The sequence below is a fragment of the Malurus melanocephalus genome, unplaced genomic scaffold (genome assembly GCF_030028575.1).
Source record: "Malurus melanocephalus ecotype Western Australia unplaced genomic scaffold, MMel_1.1 scaffold_642, whole genome shotgun sequence".
Taxonomy (NCBI): domain Eukaryota; kingdom Metazoa; phylum Chordata; class Aves; order Passeriformes; family Maluridae; genus Malurus; species Malurus melanocephalus.
In genome coordinates, this window is record NW_026623874.1 from 305,177 (window position 1) to 324,771 (window position 19,595).

The 19,595-nt window shown below is 38.7% G+C and overlaps 1 protein-coding gene across 1 annotated transcript in view; it reads left to right on the forward strand.

Annotated features, from left to right (window-relative positions):
* The window catches only part of LOC130583911 (protein diaphanous homolog 2-like), a gene marked incomplete at its 3' end in the record, with an annotated part of 53,012 nt that overhangs the window by 10,769 nt on the left and 22,648 nt on the right, over positions 1-19,595 (forward strand). The window contains exons 4-17 of the mRNA XM_057383580.1: positions 62-166; positions 4,099-4,119; positions 7,316-7,455; positions 7,798-7,872; positions 7,954-8,023; positions 8,983-9,119; positions 9,932-10,043; positions 12,355-12,465; positions 13,408-13,526; positions 14,436-14,552; positions 15,137-15,255; positions 15,541-15,605; positions 15,737-15,841; positions 17,384-18,010. Of these exons, the coding sequence (XP_057239563.1) occupies positions 62-166; positions 4,099-4,119; positions 7,316-7,455; positions 7,798-7,872; positions 7,954-8,023; positions 8,983-9,119; positions 9,932-10,043; positions 12,355-12,465; positions 13,408-13,526; positions 14,436-14,552; positions 15,137-15,255; positions 15,541-15,605; positions 15,737-15,841; positions 17,384-18,010 (1,923 nt within the window). The remainder of the gene's footprint in view (positions 1-61; positions 167-4,098; positions 4,120-7,315; positions 7,456-7,797; positions 7,873-7,953; positions 8,024-8,982; positions 9,120-9,931; positions 10,044-12,354; positions 12,466-13,407; positions 13,527-14,435; positions 14,553-15,136; positions 15,256-15,540; positions 15,606-15,736; positions 15,842-17,383; positions 18,011-19,595) is intronic.

The following is a 19,595-nucleotide window of genomic DNA, read 5'->3' on the forward strand; positions in this document are numbered from 1 at the left end:
GCAAAGACCAATTAAAATAATGATATGTGTTCCTGACATTGTGTGATCTGTTTCTTTACAGGAAGACATGAACCTAAATGAGGAACGTAAAGCTCCTTTAAGAGATAAAGACYTGAGCACAAAACGTGAGATGGTTGTCCAGTACATTTCTGCAACTGCCAAATCCGTAAGTASTCACCTCTCCCAGGCAGACCTGAGTAAGAAGCTTAACTTTCTGACTGTTATGCTTTTCACACTGGAAACTTCAAATTTTAGATTGGATTTATCTAACAGTGGTAGGAAAAAAAAGAAAAGTGTCCTTACTAACACACTTTAAAATGTTTGCAGCTGCATCTGAAATGTTTGTTTACATTTCAGATGGGCTGTGTAAAATCTTGATCCTTTCTTGCAAACTATAAGAAATTGCAAATCCAATGATGCAGATTCATGAATGGAACCTGAGCATATTTCTGTGCAATTCATCTTAGGAATTTTTGRTTCTAAAAGGTTTTGACTTGGTTGTTTCAGGAGCGATGTATCTACTAGATTACTTTAATGAAAAGATGGTCTTAAAACCCGTTTCAAATTACATTTTGAATAGAAAAATATTTTGACCTTTCATTGGTATTGATTATTCTCTGTAGTTTAATAGATTGATTAGCCCTTCATGCAGAATTTTTGAAGTCTGTAGTCTTTGGGCTGCAAGAAGTGGAAGGAAATGTATTTCTTCACCCCCAAAAATATTGGGGCATCAATAATTTTCAAGTAGCAAAGAGCTGCAGCTGATTTTCTGCAGTTGAACTGTTCGTATGAAGTAGTTATTAAAGACAACAGGAATGCTTCTCTGTGTTAAAAGCTGACTGTGGTAAGTATAGAAACAGATTTTGCCCTGCTTTGCTCCATTTTTTGTTGCATGAAGAGTTGCAAGGAAAGTAGTGGTGAATCCGAGGAGCTGAATAAATTGAATGTTGGGCAGAATTGGTGGTGAGGGGTAGCTCTGTATGGTCAGGTGACAGAATTTGCTATCAGTCTAATTCTTCAATATAATTAGGTAATTAGGTGATTTTATTTGGAAATTCAGATAAATCTCACCTTTTGTCACCTAATCTCACACTGAAGTGTGCAGTGAAAGGAAGCCCATGGAAATGAAGCCCATGCTCAAATACAGAGTGGCAGCAGTGGCCTCATTTCTGCAGAGCTGAGCCTGAGTGCTGAACACTCAGCATTCAATGATCTGTTCTGTTGTGGAATATTCTGGCAAATTAGATGATGTTGGTGTCTGCCTAAGGACTCTGTAAGCATGGACTGCAAGCAGTRCAGTTGGCTTGTCTCTTTTTAACCTTGGAAATCAGCTCTGCAGAGTTAAATTTCCRAAAATTAAGATGACAATGACATGCAATTATTATGCAAATGCCTTGCATGAAACTTTACAAACTTCAGTGAGGGAAAGCTTGTGTTCTAATGGTGATGAGATGGTAATGAAAATGGTGATTTAGTTSCTGAGAGGAGTGCTGTTCCTGCATGAGTTCATCTTGAACAAAATCCACAGTCCTTTAGTGTGTGCTGGAAGGAATCCAGTGCTTTAAGCAACATACAAATGATTGGAGAATTATTCAGGCTTATGCAGAGAATGTTGTGAACTATGAACTACACAGTCCTGGGAAACTCATAATTATGCTTAGTAAGGTTTTTGTCTCCACTTAGGAATCARTATAAAATCTCAAATTTTTCTTAGTATGCAGAAATAATTCATTGAAGCAGTAGAAAGTAGAAATGGAAACATTTGCATTTTTTTCCAAAAAGCAGTTGAACAATGGTGATCTCTCATGTGTCCTGCTGTTGAAATGGAGCTGCCCCAAACCCCAGAGTTGTGTAGCTGAGTAAGGAAAGCATGGCTGCCATTGCATGGCTTCTGCTGGAATTGTGCTGCATTCCTGCCCTGTGTGTGCTGCAGCATGGGACCCTTCACAGAACGGGCAATCTGTGTGTCCAAATTACTAACAATTTAAAATTGAGTCATCCTAAAAGGTTCTCCTACATGAATGTGCACTTTGAACTCAAGTCAGCAGCAGTGTGGATGTTTTACACATATGCAAAGTGTTTTTCCTCGAGGAAAAACTGCTCCCATTGAAGTTTGTGTGCTTCAATACATCCTTCTTGCAATTGAATCACAGCATTTGAATGGAATCATTCAGAAATACTCATTACCTTTCTGTAGCATGTTATCCTGATTTAACTTTCAAATAGCTAGCATCTTGATTATTGAAAAAATAAATCTAAAATACAGAGCTTAATTTTAAAATGTTGATTGGGATCTTCCAATGGCACAAAATCTCATTTTCACTTTTAATTTCTTCTTCTGTTTAGTCCAACTACTATTCTGCTCAGACGAATTCAAGCCCTAATCAATCTTTACTGCCTCATGAATTGTCAGAGTTTCTTTTCTTCAGGACTGTCTTCCATGAAAATGCTGGTTGCATTCAAAATTACCTGTCTTTAAGTTTTCTACCTTCTCCTTTTGTCACAGATAAATGTCTTCCTTTTTTTTACACTGAAAATACTTGGACCTTCTGCTTCGAGCTGACAAAACACCCTTAACAGTTGATGTGACTTTTCTTGCAGTTCATTTCATGTTTGTATTAATTAGGCTTTTGATCTCTCTCCCTTCATGTGAAAATATCACTCTCATTTGCYGATGTTGTCTTAACCAAATGATTTTAAATTTGGTGCTTCATTTTCTCTGCCTGTGTGCCATCTGCAGCATGTTGACCATGCTTTTCTGAAACACTTTTCTGCAGCATTCTGAGGCAGAAAGGAATTTGGGGTTCAGTGGGTGAAGAAAGTTTTCCTTTCCCTTGGGGAGTGTAGGACATGTAGCACTGATGAGCTGGATGCTTTCATGGGAAGTGATTTTCTGTGCTTCTCATTCCTTCTCTCGCTTGAAGAGAAAGATTGTTGACCATGGAAATTACACTTGAGAACTCTGAAGGATTGGAATTGTGTTTGATAACTGAACCTAGTGACATTTTGTGCCCTATTGAATAGTTGAACACTTGTGAGAGAGGAAGATACTAAATTAGGAGAAGAGATTGTCAGGTGATGGCAGTCCCTTCTTGTGCTTCTGGAGGAAACTKCATCAGCAAAGAAGTTTGACTGTGAAAGACTTACAGAGAGTTCTGTTTCTGAAAGACATCCTAAAGGAGTAAGGGAAGAGATAAGAGTAGAAAATGAGCAGGTGGAGGCTGAACAGATCCAGTCAAATTCAGATCTCAGAACCAAATCAGCTCTTGATCAGATAAGTGGTTCTTCACTAACCTGGCTCTGCTATCAGCTGGCAGCAGATGAGCTGAGGAGGATTTTGGGGTGTTTGAGCAGAGATGCATTGTCCTGCTGTTCCCAAAACCAGCACAGATGTGCTGCCTTCCTGCAGAGCTTCCTCTGTGCAAAGTCAACCTTTTGTGCATCAATACAGAGAGATGCTATTCCATGGTGAAGAGAAGATGGCATTCTGAAAATCACTGTTTAATTATCCATGTAATTAAAAGCATCCATACTGAGCAGTTGAATAAAAAATGTCATGTGAGATTTTCTGAAATGCAAGTCGGAGTTATAACTGTAGGCTATGTTTTTGATTACAAAAACTTAATTAAATTCAGTGGTGACATCATCTGAACAGATCAAAAGCTCCATAATAAAAGCAGTTGTTACACATTCAAGGAAGTCAGTATGCCATTCTTGTGYTCTGTAGTGTTCTCAGTGTCATATATAGAATATCTGACCTGATAATTTGAACAAAATGGCATATTTAATCTTTCCAGATGTAGCTGTCAAGCCAGGTATGTAGTTATTTGCTGGTAAATGTGTCAAATACTGATGATTCAGCAGCAGAACATAAGAATTTGCAATTGTTTCTCCTACAGTAGAGCTACTGTTTTCCTGTTGAGAAACTCTAACCCCTAAAGTTTGATAAAGTAATGAAAGAATGTCACTACTACTAATGATTAAACACTGAAAAATGTGTGTGCAACTACATCCTACTAAGTACTTTGCTGTGTTTATTTATGTATTATTATTATCTTTTTCACACAATAACCTCTCTTGGCTGACCACTGCATGCAGATAGTCGGAAGTAAAGTTCCGGTGAGTACGAACATGAGAGTTTTGTTTTTTCTTGTGAATACACTTCCCTTTTTAGAGATTAGGCTGGAATATTTTGGACTTTTATCTGGGATTTAAAAGTTCCGTGGGCACAAATGAATGCTTCTTTTATCCAATAATTATCAATCACCTCAGTCATGTTTATCTTATCAGTACAAGATCATTGTTTTTACATTTGAGGGATCTCTTCAAGTTTTCAGGAGGCTTTTTCCAAATACTTCAGACTCACTGAACTCATCTCTTCATTGTGAGCAATAAATAAAATATAAGCTTGTCTTGCTTTTTATTGAAGGTAGGCACTTGAAATTTTAAATGGGCAGTATTTGATTTCTTCATTCTGTTTAGATGTGGAAGTTCTTTATGTCCTAATTGTTATTCATAGCTTATCTTGGAAATGCTGACTGCCACAGGTCAGTGTGAGAATAAGATTAATTTATAGGATTCATGAGGTCAGTAAGTTTAAGATGAGTTTAAGATCACAGCAAGCTTAACTTTTCTCTTATTAAGGACTCATCTACATTATAGAGAATAGTTATGACTTAAAACTGTCTAATCATGGCCTCAGATGTAGTTAAATATATAAGAATTTAATGTGTAGGATAAAATCTTCTCTGTTGGCTTTGTTTTATTCAGTCTGGTCTTTAAAGAGACTTTTCTCTTTGTGTTCACCAGTACTTTTTAGTTTTGTACACAGTATTGGTTCTTCCCCAGATGGAGGAAAACACCTTAATTTTGCTTGTGTATGTACAGGTATTTGACTTTTGAGGGGACAAATTATTAATTTTCCAGCTCAGTGTRTTAAAACCAGTTTCAAATAATCCCTGCTGCTGTGTAATTTCCATATGGTATGAATTAGCCTGAACAGCTGCTTYGTGAAGAGATTATTTTATAAAAGGAGCTGATATTCCCACAATGGCTAGAGGAGAAACTGTGTTTTCTTCCCCATGCCTTTGAGTTCAGGGTCTGATAGAGAGCTCTGCATTAAAAGCATGTTTTTGTGCAAATAATGTGCTAAATACTAAAATAAGAGCTGCTGTGCCTGGGGTATGGCTTCAGTGTGTTACTGCTAAATGAGCACTTGCCCCTCAGCATGCTTCTTGCAGGATTCATCCTTTAGGAATTGCTGCATCTGCCAGCACACAGAGCTATTTCCTTGAAGATTTACAGATATACTGGGATTAGGGAGGAGAAGAATTGGAGGATGTTCCTGGGAGAAGTGTTGGATTGTAGTGAGAATTGCAGAGAAGGGTTTTCCCTGTTCATGGAGAGCTTGTCATGGAAAYGATGGAGAAATGTGCCTGTCCTGCAAGGCATGGGAAGGAGACTTAGCAGAGCTCACTGTCCSTTCTCTGAACTTCTGGCTGTTGTGAGGAGTCACAGATCTTCTGAAATTAAGGGAATGGACAGAGCAGAGGCAGCAAGATCACACCTTGSTWYWWWTKKSWWSMMAWWWRWASCAAAGACTTCAGGCTGYCCTGTCTGAATTGGATTCTCCTTTGGAGCTTGCAGCAGGCTGCAGTGGAAGGACAGACTCATCTCTTGGGGAAAAAACAAGTATTTTTGGCATTCCAAGGTGCTTTTCAGGGTCTAGCTTCTAGATTGAAGTTGCCATCATCTCATCTCTCAGTACATTTTGGGGCTCTCAGCATTATTTCWGTTCTCTTCTTCTACAGTTTGGGGAATGACTGAAATGCTCAAATTTGTGCCCAGCTAGATCCATATTGCATGGATGATGTGCATTAGCTGCACATGAAATCTCTTGATGTCCACTCAATGAGTGGCCTAAAGCTGTTCCTKTTTTCTAGTTCTTTACCTTATGGCCCTTCAGAGTGAGGATTTTTCTGAACTATGATGCTTTTGATATATTTGCCTGATTTACAACCAGTTTCTACTCTTATAAATATAATCCCCACCTATTTATTTCTTTTTCTTTCGGTGGAAGAGCAGCTCTTTGCTCAGGAGATTGATGGTGACTGATTCTATTTCTTTTATATCCTATTCATCTTGGTCCTGTGATGTGTAACTGGTGTGTGCTGCCCAGCTAAAGGTGCTCTGCATGTCAGCAAGAATCATCTTCAAAGGTGACAGAGTGCAGAGGAGCCTGYTGTCTCACTGCAGCCATAGTCTGTCATATTTTTGTTCTGAATCTGAGAGGATATTGTGAGCTTACTTCTGTTTTGTGCRYTGAATCTCTTYAGGTCAAAGTCATTAACTTAAATTSAGACAAATAGTTTTGTYATCAGCCATAGTTGGTGTATTTTTGGAATATGAATGGTAAGAATTTGAAGAGGACAAACCAGAAGCTTCATAAGAAGTAGAGCTTCATGAAGAGAAACAGTTTGAATATTTGTAGTGGAATATTAGAGGAAGCTTCTGATACAATTAAAACCAAATTCATCTAAATCCTCTTGTGGGTCAGGCACTTGCTATTGCCTTTACACCCATGACATCTTTATCAGGTTCTCTTCAACAGCTCCTTCAGAGCTAARGAGCTTTAGGAGCTGCAAATGAATCATAACCCCTCTTCTGAGATAAGCCTACTGCAACTTGTCACAGCTCTACCGAAGATTAGTTGCACCTTTTGGAAAAACGTTTTGTCTTGTTCATTGATTTGAATACTATAACTCTAAGAACTGATATTCAGGTATTTTAATAGTGAAATATCTTGTGAGTAGTTACTCTTCTGTAGTGGCATTTCAGCAGGAGAGAGCTCTTTGTCAAATCTCCTCTGTGATTTTGTTGCAGCAAACAAGGTCCTCTAGAGATCTCTGTTATGGCCAAACATGGGATTATGGTACAGCAAGAAATTGAGTTGTGAAGTTGCATGAACTTGGTTTTTTTAGTGTGTCTGGTTATGATTGTTTCCAGTATAGTATTGTGAAGTAGATGTTTAATATACTCTTATTTAATGTGTTAATACAACTGAATGGTGGAATTAAATGTTTATATTCAATGCACTTTTATTCAAAGAAGTGGAAAAGATACCAGAAAAAAATAGTTATCCCTGTGATGTGAAACCAAAAGCATTAAACACTGGTGACAAATCCACGTCAAGTCAGTTGTCTTGAATACTCGTACTGTGATTTCAAAATTCATTTGGAAATTATAATCTTCTATTTTATCACCTAAACTACTGTGATCACTAGAACACTCAGCAACATTGTGCCTTCTGTGATAGGGTGGACTCAAAAACAGCAAGCACGAATGCACCCTGTCCTCACAAGAATATATCCACGAGCTGCGGTCTGGAATTTCAGATGAAAAACTTCTTAATTGCCTGGAGTCTCTGAGAGTGTCTCTAACCAGCAACCCAGTCAGGTAGGCAGAGCAATTTCTGMAGCAGTTTTCATCATGCTGTGTTTGCTAAGCAGGAGTTGTGGGGTTTGGGKTTTTTTGAAAACAGAGTAATTRTGCTRSTGCTGTTGAGAGGMGAACCCTGGAAAAGGATGAGTGAAATCTCTGCAATATCTCCTCACCTTTCACAGTGGCTTTCATCAATTTGTATTTGTTGGAGCTGTTTGTCTTCATGGCTGRTCAGGTCTTCTGGGAAGTGAGACCAAAAGTGCCACCCTCCAGTAATGGAGAAATAACTTCGCAAGTTTTACATTTCATTAAGAAATAATTAAAAGAATTTCTATTCTTTTTTTTTTTTTTTTCCAGCTGGGTTAACAATTTTGGACATGAAGGTCTTGGGCTTCTGTTGGATGCATTGGAAAAGCTTCTGGACAAGAAACAGTAAGGACCTGGATCATTTGAAGGGAGGGGTGGGGAGCTCRTGAAGATTTTCCTGATGTGATTTTCCTCCTTTCTTTCAAGGCAAGAAAGTATTGATAAGAAGAATCAACATAAACTTATCCAGTGCCTCAAAGCATTTATGAACAATAAAGTAAGCATTATTTTAAATTCTGATACTTGTTTTTTGTTGAGTTCAAGATGTGCACAGTATGTTAAATCCTGGAGAGAGAAGGAAAGTTTCCATCTGCAGTTTTGTTAACTCTTTGGAAATGCAGTTTTAGAGTAACTTCTATTGAGAGTCTTCTTCATGAGCCTTTCTCAGTTTGCATTTTTTCTTAATTTTCTTAAATGCTATTGATTTTTGGAAGTAAAATATTTAATAAAGAGAGGATGATGRTATAAATTTAAGGTAAATGATTTGGAAATTAAATAATTGGAAACTGAGAAAAATACAGCTTACTAAATTTGGATTTCAGTACATGACTGTTAATGTACATCTCACTTGATTTTAAGTTGAGGAGGATTTGTTCTGTTTTTAGCTGCAGTTTTTAAGTTCAAATGTCATGGGTRAAGGATTTGGTTAAGTTGTATTTAATTGGTTTCTAACACAGGTTACTCATAAAGCCTGAGTACTGTTTCTAGAAGTGTTTCTGATRTGTTAAACTTGTAATTTTGCTCTATTCATAGAAAAATCTGAACTCCTGTTTTTATGTATCCTATCCAGCAAATCAAGCTGCTTAAAAGTTGCTTATAAGTATTTTTACACAATTTAGAAGAATCTCACAAAATAGCTTGTCTAATGATGTGGAAGAAAAGCAGAGGAGTTTCAGATATAGATGGAAAATAACCCCAATTTATCTTTTGGTGGGCACTGATTTTGCAAGGTGTCCTTGTGAGGAGCTGATTCTGTGTCAGGAGAAATCCTCAGTGCAGGACTGGGGACACAGACCCAGCTCCCCAAGAAATGATRTCTGGGGGTGGTTTTGGTAGAATTTTGTAAGTGTTGCCAAACTCGCTGTGGGAGAATTCCTAAGGATCTTATCCCAAATGTGGTGAGGAGCACCCAAGGCAACTCCAACCTTTTCACTGTGAGCTTTTTGTTTCTCTAAGTACGGTTTGCAAAGGATTCTTGGGGATGAAAGGAGTCTTCTGCTGCTGTCGAGAGCAATTGATCCAAAGCAGCCACACATGATGACTGAAACGGTGAAAATCCTTTCTGCCCTCTGCATTGTAGGAGAGGAAAACATGTAAGTGAGATRTTGGAGCTTTTTCTTTTCATGCTTATGAGTTGTGAATTTGGAYACAGGTGAGAAAACCTGTCAGTGAGACAAATGTAACCTATTAAGTYTTTTCTTTATTAATGGAGTTTGAAATTAAAGAGACTTCAGCTGCTGTGATGCCTTAATCTGGTAATAAATCAGAGAAAAGCAAATGAGCAGGGCCCTACACACTTTGGCTGAAGTGGAAGGTCTGAAAGGACAAATTACTTCCCTATCACAGGAACAGGAACTTTGCATTTACAGCTGGAGTTTGAAACAGTTCAACTTKCAGAGTTATTTAGCACTTGCCCACTGAATTTTTTAAAAGGAAGATAATCACTTGGAATATGTTTTTTTAAATTCATCATTATGTTTATTTACTGAAGGTTAAAGTGAGCAAACTTCCTGTCTTCTATGCAATAAAYAGATTAAAACATTTTGATTTCTGACTGAATTAGAATATTTTGGTGAAAGGACAATTTATTAGAATTTCCAGGTGTTRAACATGTCAGTTGTTATCAAGTACACAGCCATACAAAGGCAGTGATCATTTCCCCCTCATTGCTTATTTCTTAGCTGAAATAATAATATAGAGATTTATTCCCCCATTTTTTATTACTTCAATATATACTTTGTAGATATTTTTAACACTTGGTTCATGGTTTGTTTTCAGCTTTATGCAGATTTAAACTCTGTCAGTGCACTGAAGTCTTGAGCTGTGTAGATATGGGCTGAGCATGTGTAAAATGAGCTGTAAGGTGGCTGTGCTGGGCTTTTCTGACAGTTTGTCTTTCTCTTAGGCTGGACAAGCTTTTAGGTGCTATAACAACTGCTGCTGAGAGGCACAGCAGGGATGAACGGTTTTCTCAGATTGTTGAAGGCCTGGAGAACCACGAGTTCATACAGCTGCAGGTGAGCTGGCTTTTCTGTGTGTTCCCTTCAGAGATCAGCAAAAATGCCTGAATTCTGCTTTGTGATCTTGAAATAATTGACACTCAAAATCTTTTAGTGCTGTTAAACYACTGGTSAGTAAAAGAGCAGAAATAAATACYRATAAATKCTRCTGGTATTAGATTTTCTACTTGTTAKTGGTGTGAAACCAAGGAACTCAATTCCTGTCCCATAAATAGGATTAACACATTTTAACCTTAGTAAAGAGAGTAATTAGTGATATTTCTTTTCTTGGATGCCACATGTAATGTTCAGGTAACAAATCTGTTCCTGGTGCTGGGACTTCTGGCAGCAATACTTGTAGCCTTTTGAATATTCAGATATATGGAAATGATGAAGGTGGGCTGAGTGAAGTGCAGCAGGATATCCTTGGTACCTTTGTCAAGGACTCTGCATTCCTTTTTGTGTGTTCAGCCAGTGCCTTTCATCAGACCATAGTGCTTCTCTAAGGGTACTCTAGTGAGTTTTAAAAATTATTTTAATAAAATAATAAAGTAAACACTGTGCCAGTGRCTTTTACTAAGTCCTGGCCTAGATCATGCTCATTGCTGCTTGTGTGTCAGTGGATAGAGGTTTTTATTCTCTGTGGGYACTTTACTGGCTTAAGAGTTTTGGTTGCTGTTCAAATGCCAGCTTTTTTAATTGGGTTTTTGGGTTTGGGTTTTTTTGGTACTGCAATGTTTGCATGGAGGCCAAATGGCTGAATATCCTATCAAAGGATGACTTTGACTTATTTTCTTTCTATAATACAGCATCTATGCACATTCTGTACTAAAATTTCTATTTCAGCTACCTTGGCTGAAAGCTGTGGACAGGTACAATGCCAGCAGGGCAGGTATCCTTGGGATGCCTTTTTCCAGTCTTGGATCAAATCCCCATCAGCTGGAGCTGCCCTAAGCTGTGTTTACCATCAGCACCTCCTGTTTTGGAGCTGATGAGTTAATGATGCTCWGTAAATTCCTAGAAATGACATTGTGATCTGAACAGTGCTGTCACTGAGGGATTCATTCTGAACTTGTCTCCTCCTTTATGACTTGGTTGACTTAARGCAAACAAAACCAAGCACACTCCATTCCTGCCAAGCTCCCCCTCCCAAGGCTCCTGGTACCTCAGTGAAGGTACAACTGCAAGACTCATTACCTTGGTTCTGACAAAATCGTTCTTTACTTGTAATGTATTAGCACAAGCCATTAAGCCAGAGTCTCTCCTGGCAGCAGCAATCAGAGCAGATGGCACCTCTTCTCTCTATTAATTTCAGATTGGACATGTTCTTTGGCTTGTTAAGTCGTGTCATAGTAGTAAAATAACAAGAGCCATTCAAGCAAGCACGATGATACTGCATTATCTGAAGATGCTGCTCCATAAAGAGAGTGCCTTTGAAAGGTGTTTTAATAGAAATGTGAGACTCCATAAGGTGTTCTATTAAAGCTAAATAGTGAATGTAATTAAAACAGGRAGGGTGCTTTTTATCTGATTTTTTTCCTCTGCAGCTATCGATTTTTTTTTTGGTCCTATTCTAATGCTACTTCTATTTGCAGTTAACATCTTTTACCAAACTTGGTATTTCCCTTGAGTCCTATTTAATTCTTTTAACGTGGATCAGCACTTKTGGCATTATACTATTGTCTACCTGTTTTCAAGTAAATCAATTAAAGTGCCCAGCTGTTCAATTAAAACATTAGCCACCATCCTGAGACCTGAGGCATTTTGCAGAAGTGCTCTGYAGGAATAGAAAAAACACCTGSTGATGTGACTTACTTGGRTATGGGTGGTTTTTGGGTGGTTCTAAAGTAGGATTTTCAAAGTTTTTAATTTTTGTAGAAACAGTTTGTTTTCAAACTGATGAATACTGATGAGAAAGAGAAGGAGTTGCAATGAGCAGCTTCAGTTTGGGAATAAYTTGTCTGATTTTAGGATGGSAGGCCCTGGCACAGGGTGCCCAGAGAAGCTGTGGCTGCCCCTGGATCCCTKKSAGTGCCCAAGGCCAGGCTGGACATTGGGRTTTGAAGCWCTCTGGGACAGWGGGAGGTGTCCCTGCCATGGCAGGGGTGRCACTGGATGGGCTTTAARRTCCTTTCCAMCTCCAACCATTCTGTGATGATCATTCATGTGGAACTATTTGACACAGTGGAAGCATCATCATGGAGACAGAGCAGCATTTGATATTGCTAAAATTACCCCAAGTGTTGCATGTGTGATGCACAATAAATAATAGCCATGTCTTTGGTTTATAATTGAACTGAAATAATTCATTTTGTGTTTCTGATAACAGGTGGCCTGTATGCAGCTCATCAATGCCCTTGTCACATCTCCAGACGATCTCGATTTCAGGATACACCTGAGAAATGARTTCTTACGCTGTGGCCTGAAGAAAATACTGCCTGTAAGTCATTTTGTACAGGAATTGTACAATCACATTGTCCATTGTGAATATTGGAGATACCAAACTATGTAACCAGAACAGCAGAGGGGAAGGGTTGGAGTGGGGAAGGTCAGAATATCAATCCAAATCTCTTTTCAATCCACAGATTTACAAATGTAGGTAAATCAGCATAGCAGTTTTAACCAGTCAATATATCAGAAATTAAATTAAGGTAGTCAAATTCRGCATAATGAGCTCAAAGCTCATGCAGTGAATGTGAATCTGGCTGTGGAACCAATCTTGGATTAACTTTCTTTATRTGTGCTGTTCCTGTTGTTTTTTGTGAAATCTGTTTTTCTTTAATCTGCCTGCTGAAAATGCACTGGGCCATTTTAAGGAAAAATCAACACATTCCTCCTCTTTGAGGATGCATGTCTTCCTGCAGCTGCACTGCCAGGAATATTTCTGACTTAGGGATAAATTTGTAGCTCTTAACCAAGAAATACATCAAAATATGTGTATTTAAGGTACTCATCATTTTCTCACAAAAGATGCTGTGGCCTATATTAACTTAGTAACAGAAATTGCAAGAATGTCTTCTTTCCAATTCTTTAGGCTTCTTAGGCTCACATTCATTAATGTTTTGAAATATATTTATTGTGGTTTTTTTAAAGGAACTCTGATATTAACAAGCAGGAGCTGTTGTGTCCCATTAAGAGAACTTGATTCAACTGGAAATTTTCTTGTTTGTTCTGTAGCCCAAACCTGCTCTGTGAGCTGATATTTTGCCTTTAGTTTTTCTCAGTTGTATCATTACAATAAAAGATGCCCAGGCACTGAGTTACAGCTTTCTCCTGTTCTAAAGGTTAATGCTTCTATTTTGTCATGATACAATCCTTCAAGTGGGGGCAATTCTTGCTTTTCAAAAGGAAAAATTAAGATATACTCTACCTTGACAAACAGGCCTTGAAAGATAAGGAAAATGATGAGCTTGATATTCAGCTGAGGGTGTTTGATGAGAACAAAGATGAAGACCACTTTGAACTGTCACATCGTCTCAATGATATCAAAGCTGAGATGGAATATCCTTTAAGGAAATGCTGTTGGAACTGGTGTTGTTTYAGAACTGTCTTAAATGGAAATTACAGTGCTCTACATGCAGGTTATTTGTCGCAGTTGTGTGTCTTACCAGGGACTTTGTCAAGCAGATTTCTCTCCAGTTGCTTTTTTTGTTAGAAAATATTTAGATAATTAGTGCTTAAATTTGCATGTCAAATRTAAGTCATTGGGAACTGAATTAATTTTTCATAAATAACATTTATTAAGCTAAACTCTGTCTCATAATACATGAAGRGAGAAAATTATACCCATGGAAGATCATAAAGTTTGAAGAGAAATGAGTTTTGATAATAAAAAGAACACAATTTCCAGTAGGTTCTAAGCACTTCACGTGTGCCTTTTCTAAATGTGAAGCAGCAATAAATTCCAAGTTCCCTAAGCTCAGAAGGGCTGCTTGCAGTTTTTAGGAGGAWGCAGGGGGAGGTGAAGGCAATCAATGAGAGGGCTATAAAATCCCATTTTATATTGTTGCTTTGCAAAACAGGTCATTACAGGTAATGGTCATCTTTAGGAAATCCAAATGATTGACCAGAGTGTGTTTGCCAATAGCCWGGCTCACCTCAGAGGGGAAACAAAGCTGTGTGTGATCATTTTATAGGATTCTGAGGCACTAAGTGTGCACTATGATTGGTGTGACTAATAATGAAACATGTCCTAATTGTTAAACAGAGCACAGAGGTTCTGTGCATGATCTTAATGGAAGAATCATATTCACTGCTAAGGAAAGGARTTCAAAGTGTGGAGGGGTTTTATTTGAACAATATGGAAAATGTCTGGGGTGAGTGTTCTGTGGTGCAGTGGGGTTTTTTTGTCTTTGGTTGTATTTTTAAGTTTTTTGTTTTTTGAGTACTCGTTTTCCTTAATACATTCACTGATGTGAGCGAAGTATTTCATCTGCTGTATAACATGGTGAAAGATACTTCTTCTGAAAATTACTTCTTGTCAATTCTCCAACATTTCCTTCTGATCAGGAACGATTACTATGTCCGGTAAGTGCCCGCTGCCAGCGTGGATTCCTGGAGGGAGGAGGGTCAGAATAGAAATCAAGACTATGGTAAACTGAGTGGCTCATAATCATGCCTAAAAAGTCTCTCTGAGACTGATGTGTTCCTTATCTTTCTGCTCAGTGTTCATATTTTAAAGATCTTGGTAAATAAAATAATGCTTGTCATAGTCTAACATTCTCATCCCAAAAATCTCTCAACTTGTTGGGCACTTTTTCTTTATTCAAGTTTGATACCTTCATTGCTTTAAAGAGCATAGAAGTTGTACAATTAATAATTGTGAATACTCCCACATGTCTTGTGTCTGTTTTTGTCATTGTAAACTGCTGTTATGTGCTGCTGGGTGTCTCAGCAGCTGCAAGGTACCATATCCAAAATATTTACAAATAAGAGGACAAATAAGACTTTTAACTTGATACTTTTACAGGGAATTGTATAATTTGTGTATTAGGACTTAGTTGCCCCCTGTTCCCCTCAATTACATAAATGCTTGTTCATGTTGTAAAACATAAAATTTTTACATCTTTACATTGTTCATTTTACCATCTTCACATTGTTTCCTGTTTTAGACCTCAGTATTACAAGATCATAGAAGAATGTGTKTCACAGATCGTGTTGCACTGCAGTGGCATGGAYCCGGATTTTAAATACAGAGGAAGAATGGACATYAATTTTACACATCTTGTTGGTTTGTACACTTTAAGCAGTTTTACCTTGTTTCACTTTTTGTTCTTCTGTCTCAAATTATACTGACTGTGAAGTCTTTCAGTTTTCTGAAAATACACGTGTAAGCTCCAGGTGTACTTGTGGAGTATCAGATCAAATGCTGGAGCCTTTAATGAAATCAGAGAGTGTGAAAAAAAATTATCTGTTTCTTTTGTGTCGTGGGCTCACAGGATAATTATGGTTGGAAGGCACCTCAGAGCTGTKATGTTTTACTTGACCTGTGTCTGGTGTTTTATTTAAATTCTAGATGCGTGTGTGGACAAAGCTAAAGTAGAAGAGAGTGARAAGAAAGCAGCAGAATTTTCCAGAAAGGTGAGTCCTATTCATGGTTCTCTTTAAAGTGTGGAACAGAATCCTGACAGGAGCTGGGCAAAGATTTTGTGAAAATATAGGCTTCTAGTGTGGACAGAAGTGACCAACCCCTCCTTGTTCAATCCTTACAGTTTGATGAAGAGTTCACAGCTCGACAAGAGGCACAAGCAGAGCTCCAGAAACGAGAAGAGAAAATCAAAGAACTTGAAACAGAAGTCAAACAGCTACGAACCCAGGTAATAAAACCCTATCACATTAAGGTCCAAGCTGAGTTGGAAAAAGAAATTGCCCCTGAGTGTCTCGTCTCTGTGGAGTTTGAAATGTCTGTTAGAGGTGTATTGATTTGTGTACAGCCAGCATGAGTTACTAAGGATAGTTAATGGAGGTAACATTTTTCAAATAGTAGTATATTCAACCTGTCACAGATACCTGCTTTATTGTGGAAAAAATTTTCCTTAGGCTATAAAAATCACAAATCCAGCCTGATTTCCTTTTTTTCCTGCATGTATTTGTTTATGCTTTCACATTGCTACTTCTGTATGTTTTGCAGAAAGTTTCTGTTTTGGAAGTCTTCATTTTTAAAGCCTTTCGATTTTATATATTTTTTACTCTTGTATTTTTATATAGGCCTTTTTTATTATTATTTTTACACCAGCTTTGGGTTTTAGATAGGCCATTTATACCCTTGGGGAATTAACAGATATGATGGTTTGGTGGTTTTGCTTCCCCCTGTCTTACTTTGTGCTCCTTCAGTTCTAGGCAGGGTCTGCCTATTGCCTTTTAATCTTTGTTTTCACTATCTTAATGCCTGTGCTTTTTGGACAGTCAGGTGGAGAAAGACACTGCTGTTCCTGCTTCCTTCTTGCCAATTTTCATGTTKGTTAYAAATTTCTACAAGAYAGTGATACACTGAAATTTGACAGTSTGATTTAATGACTGCTCCACCAATTGTTGCGTTATAACTTGTGGGCCAAAGAAACACAGGCCTTGTACACAGTCAAAAATGTATTTTTAGTCTAGTTAATTATTAATCCTATTTTACTGATTCTAACACAGTTCAGATTATTCAGGCATTATAGTAATGATGACCATTGGTTAATTAACTGTAATTCTAGAATCTGTTCTTTTTTCTAGTGTTATGCTCCCCATAGAATCTAAGATGGTACTTATTTCCCGATACACTCACAATGGTTTGACATGCTGCTGTTTCTCTTCCTTGCTCCTTTTACAACTTGTGAGAGTGGGAATTGCAATTGCATTTTCTTCCTCCCCAAAGATTTAACAGCCAGCAGACTGGGTTGTTGCACATCTCCACTCCCCAGGATGTCAGGATAGTTCTGAACACCGTGGTCCTGTAACCTCTTGCTCTGTAGTAGCTGTTTCACTGATTGCTGGGAACATTTCCCACCAGCAGATGAGTGTTGTTAAAATTCACCGTGGTTATTCTCATCTCYGATGCCCCAGCTTGCCGGGGTGTCCTAAGTGGGATAAATGTTTTGTGCATTGGTAAGAAATAAAATGCTGTTCTGTTCACTTAAATGATACTGCTACTATTAAATTTTCTTTAAAATTGAAACAATTTGTTTTTATAAAAATGCTAGGTTATTCAGTTTACTTGGCAGTTTTATGGTATGTGGTATAATCTATTGTTATTGTTTCTCATTTAAATAGGAGAACAGTTGCATTTCTCACTTTSTTGAGGTGCAGTTGACTAAAAGCCATCCTGGTTGGTTCAGCTTTGTATCCAAGATGACAAGAATTCCTCTTTTATGTTTCAGGGTCCAGTCCAGCTGACAGAAGTCCCAGGGTTACCTCCAGCCCTCCCAAGTGAGAATGCAGCACCACCTCCAGCGCCTCCCCTCCCTGGCGGAGCAGCAATTCCTCCTCCTCCTCCCCTCCCTGGCGGAGCAGTGATCCCTCCTCCTCCTCCTYTACCTGGAGGAGCAKCAATYCCTCCTCCTCCTCCTTTACCTGGAGGAGCAGCCATCCCTCCTCCTCCTCCTTTACCCGGGGGATCGATGATTCCTCCCCCTCCGCCGTTACCCGGAGCAGGAGGAGCAGGAGGAGCTCTCCCTCCTCCACCGCCGCCTCTGCCCGGTGGCTTCATGCCGCCCCCTCCTCCCCCTCTGCCCGGCGGGGCTGTGCCCCCTCCTCCCCCTCTGCCCGGGGCTGGGGGTGTTCCTCCTCCTCCTCCCCTTCCCGGGGGTGCAGGACCTCCTCCTCCTCCTCCTCCCTTGCCCGGAGGGGGTATCCCCCCACCACCCTTCGGAGGGCCCCCAATGCCACCCCCTCTCGGGGGGGTTCCTTTYGCCCCCTTCCCGGTGATGCCAGCCTTGCCACACGGGATGAAGGAGAAGAAGAAGTACAAGCTGGAAGTGTCCATGAAGAGAATCAACTGGTCTAAGGTATGGCAAGGGTTGTGCAGCTGGTGACCCTTCCCCTGTCACTCTGCAGACTCAGTGGTACCGTGTACTTTGATGGGTTTTTAAATGAGGTCCATCTTGGCAGAACTACTTGTTGTACTGAGCCAAATTTGTTCCCATCCACTGTCTCAGGTGCAATCAACATGAGTTGCAGCTTTGCATCAAGTTGTATATAAATATTTTTTTATCTCCAAACTGTTTTAAAGCAGCTTTCACACATTCCTAGCMAAAAMMYCCAACTTRAGCTTTTTAAATTCATGATGTTTARTGTAGTTGGAAGTTCAGAGAGTCAGGCCTTAATGGTACTTGTRGATTGTTTATCCAAGATGTTTATTGGCTGTTCTCAATTAGTGATGTTCTGGAGCAGGGCTGTGGCCACTGGGAGGAGCAATGGGACTGCTCAAGGGAAAGGTTTGGGCACCATGAGCTTCCTGGGTCTTAACGTGGTTATATTTAATCACACTGCATTTCTGAAATCACCTGAAAATACAAACTTTGCTTTAGCAGTAAACTACAAGCACACTCTGATATGCAAACAAACCCTTGAAGCAGTTCCTATTCTTACTTGCCTCTCAGTATATTCAGTGACTCTAAAACCAGAGAATTTACTCAAACACCCAGGTGTGTGCTGGGGTGTGTTGCTTTAAAACCCATCTTTGATCAGTGTAGCCACTGCTTCTTCCATTTAAAGGAAATAAATATCAAGCATTGGACAATTACATCTGTTATCAAGATGAAATCACATTCTAAAGGCAGGTTGTGGTTGGCAGTTTTTTATTGGAATAAAAAACAGTTCTAAAAAAACAGTTTCAGATCTTGGGTTCCTCTTAATTCGGAAGTGTTGAGCAATGAGATTTCTCTCTTTGGAGTAACAAAACAGAGCCTATCATGAATGAATAATCCAACGAATTTTGGAAGGACTCTAGAAAATCTCTGTGGAAATGCATGGTGCATCAATTTATAGTTTTTCTTGGCAGAAGAATTAATGCTTCAATGATTTCAAATGATTTCAAAATATTTGGAGATGTGCTAAAATAATCAGAAAGTGTATCTAGCAGTGGTGGTTTAAAAACAGGCTTTCAATATATTTGACTAGAAAGATATGGAAAATAGCCAGCCGTCTTTTTAGTGTTTTAATTTAAATAAATTTTAAAAGAAATTTGAAAATATTTTCTTCTTCTGCCTGTAATTCTTGTCAAATCATCTGTATATAAGGATAAGTGAAAAACTTTCATTTTTTTATTGTGGGAAGAAGAATTAACAATATCAAGGGAGAAAAAACTGCATTGCAAGAATTTTGTAACTGAAGCACAGATTGCCGTCCTGTAAACATACAGAAAAGCAAGCTTTTATTTGATAATACATATTGGTAATTGCAGCCAATTTCCTTGTAATCAGTCACATTGGGGAGTTTATGGGAATAATTTATAAAGTGTCCATGTGAGCACTGGGTATGACAGTGGGAAGGAACTGCAGATGGACGCTTTGCTTAAGTGCTCTGGGAACGGTGCCAAGGATCTCCTGCCTACTGAGAGAGTGGAAAGTCTATTTGATCATCACTTTTAAG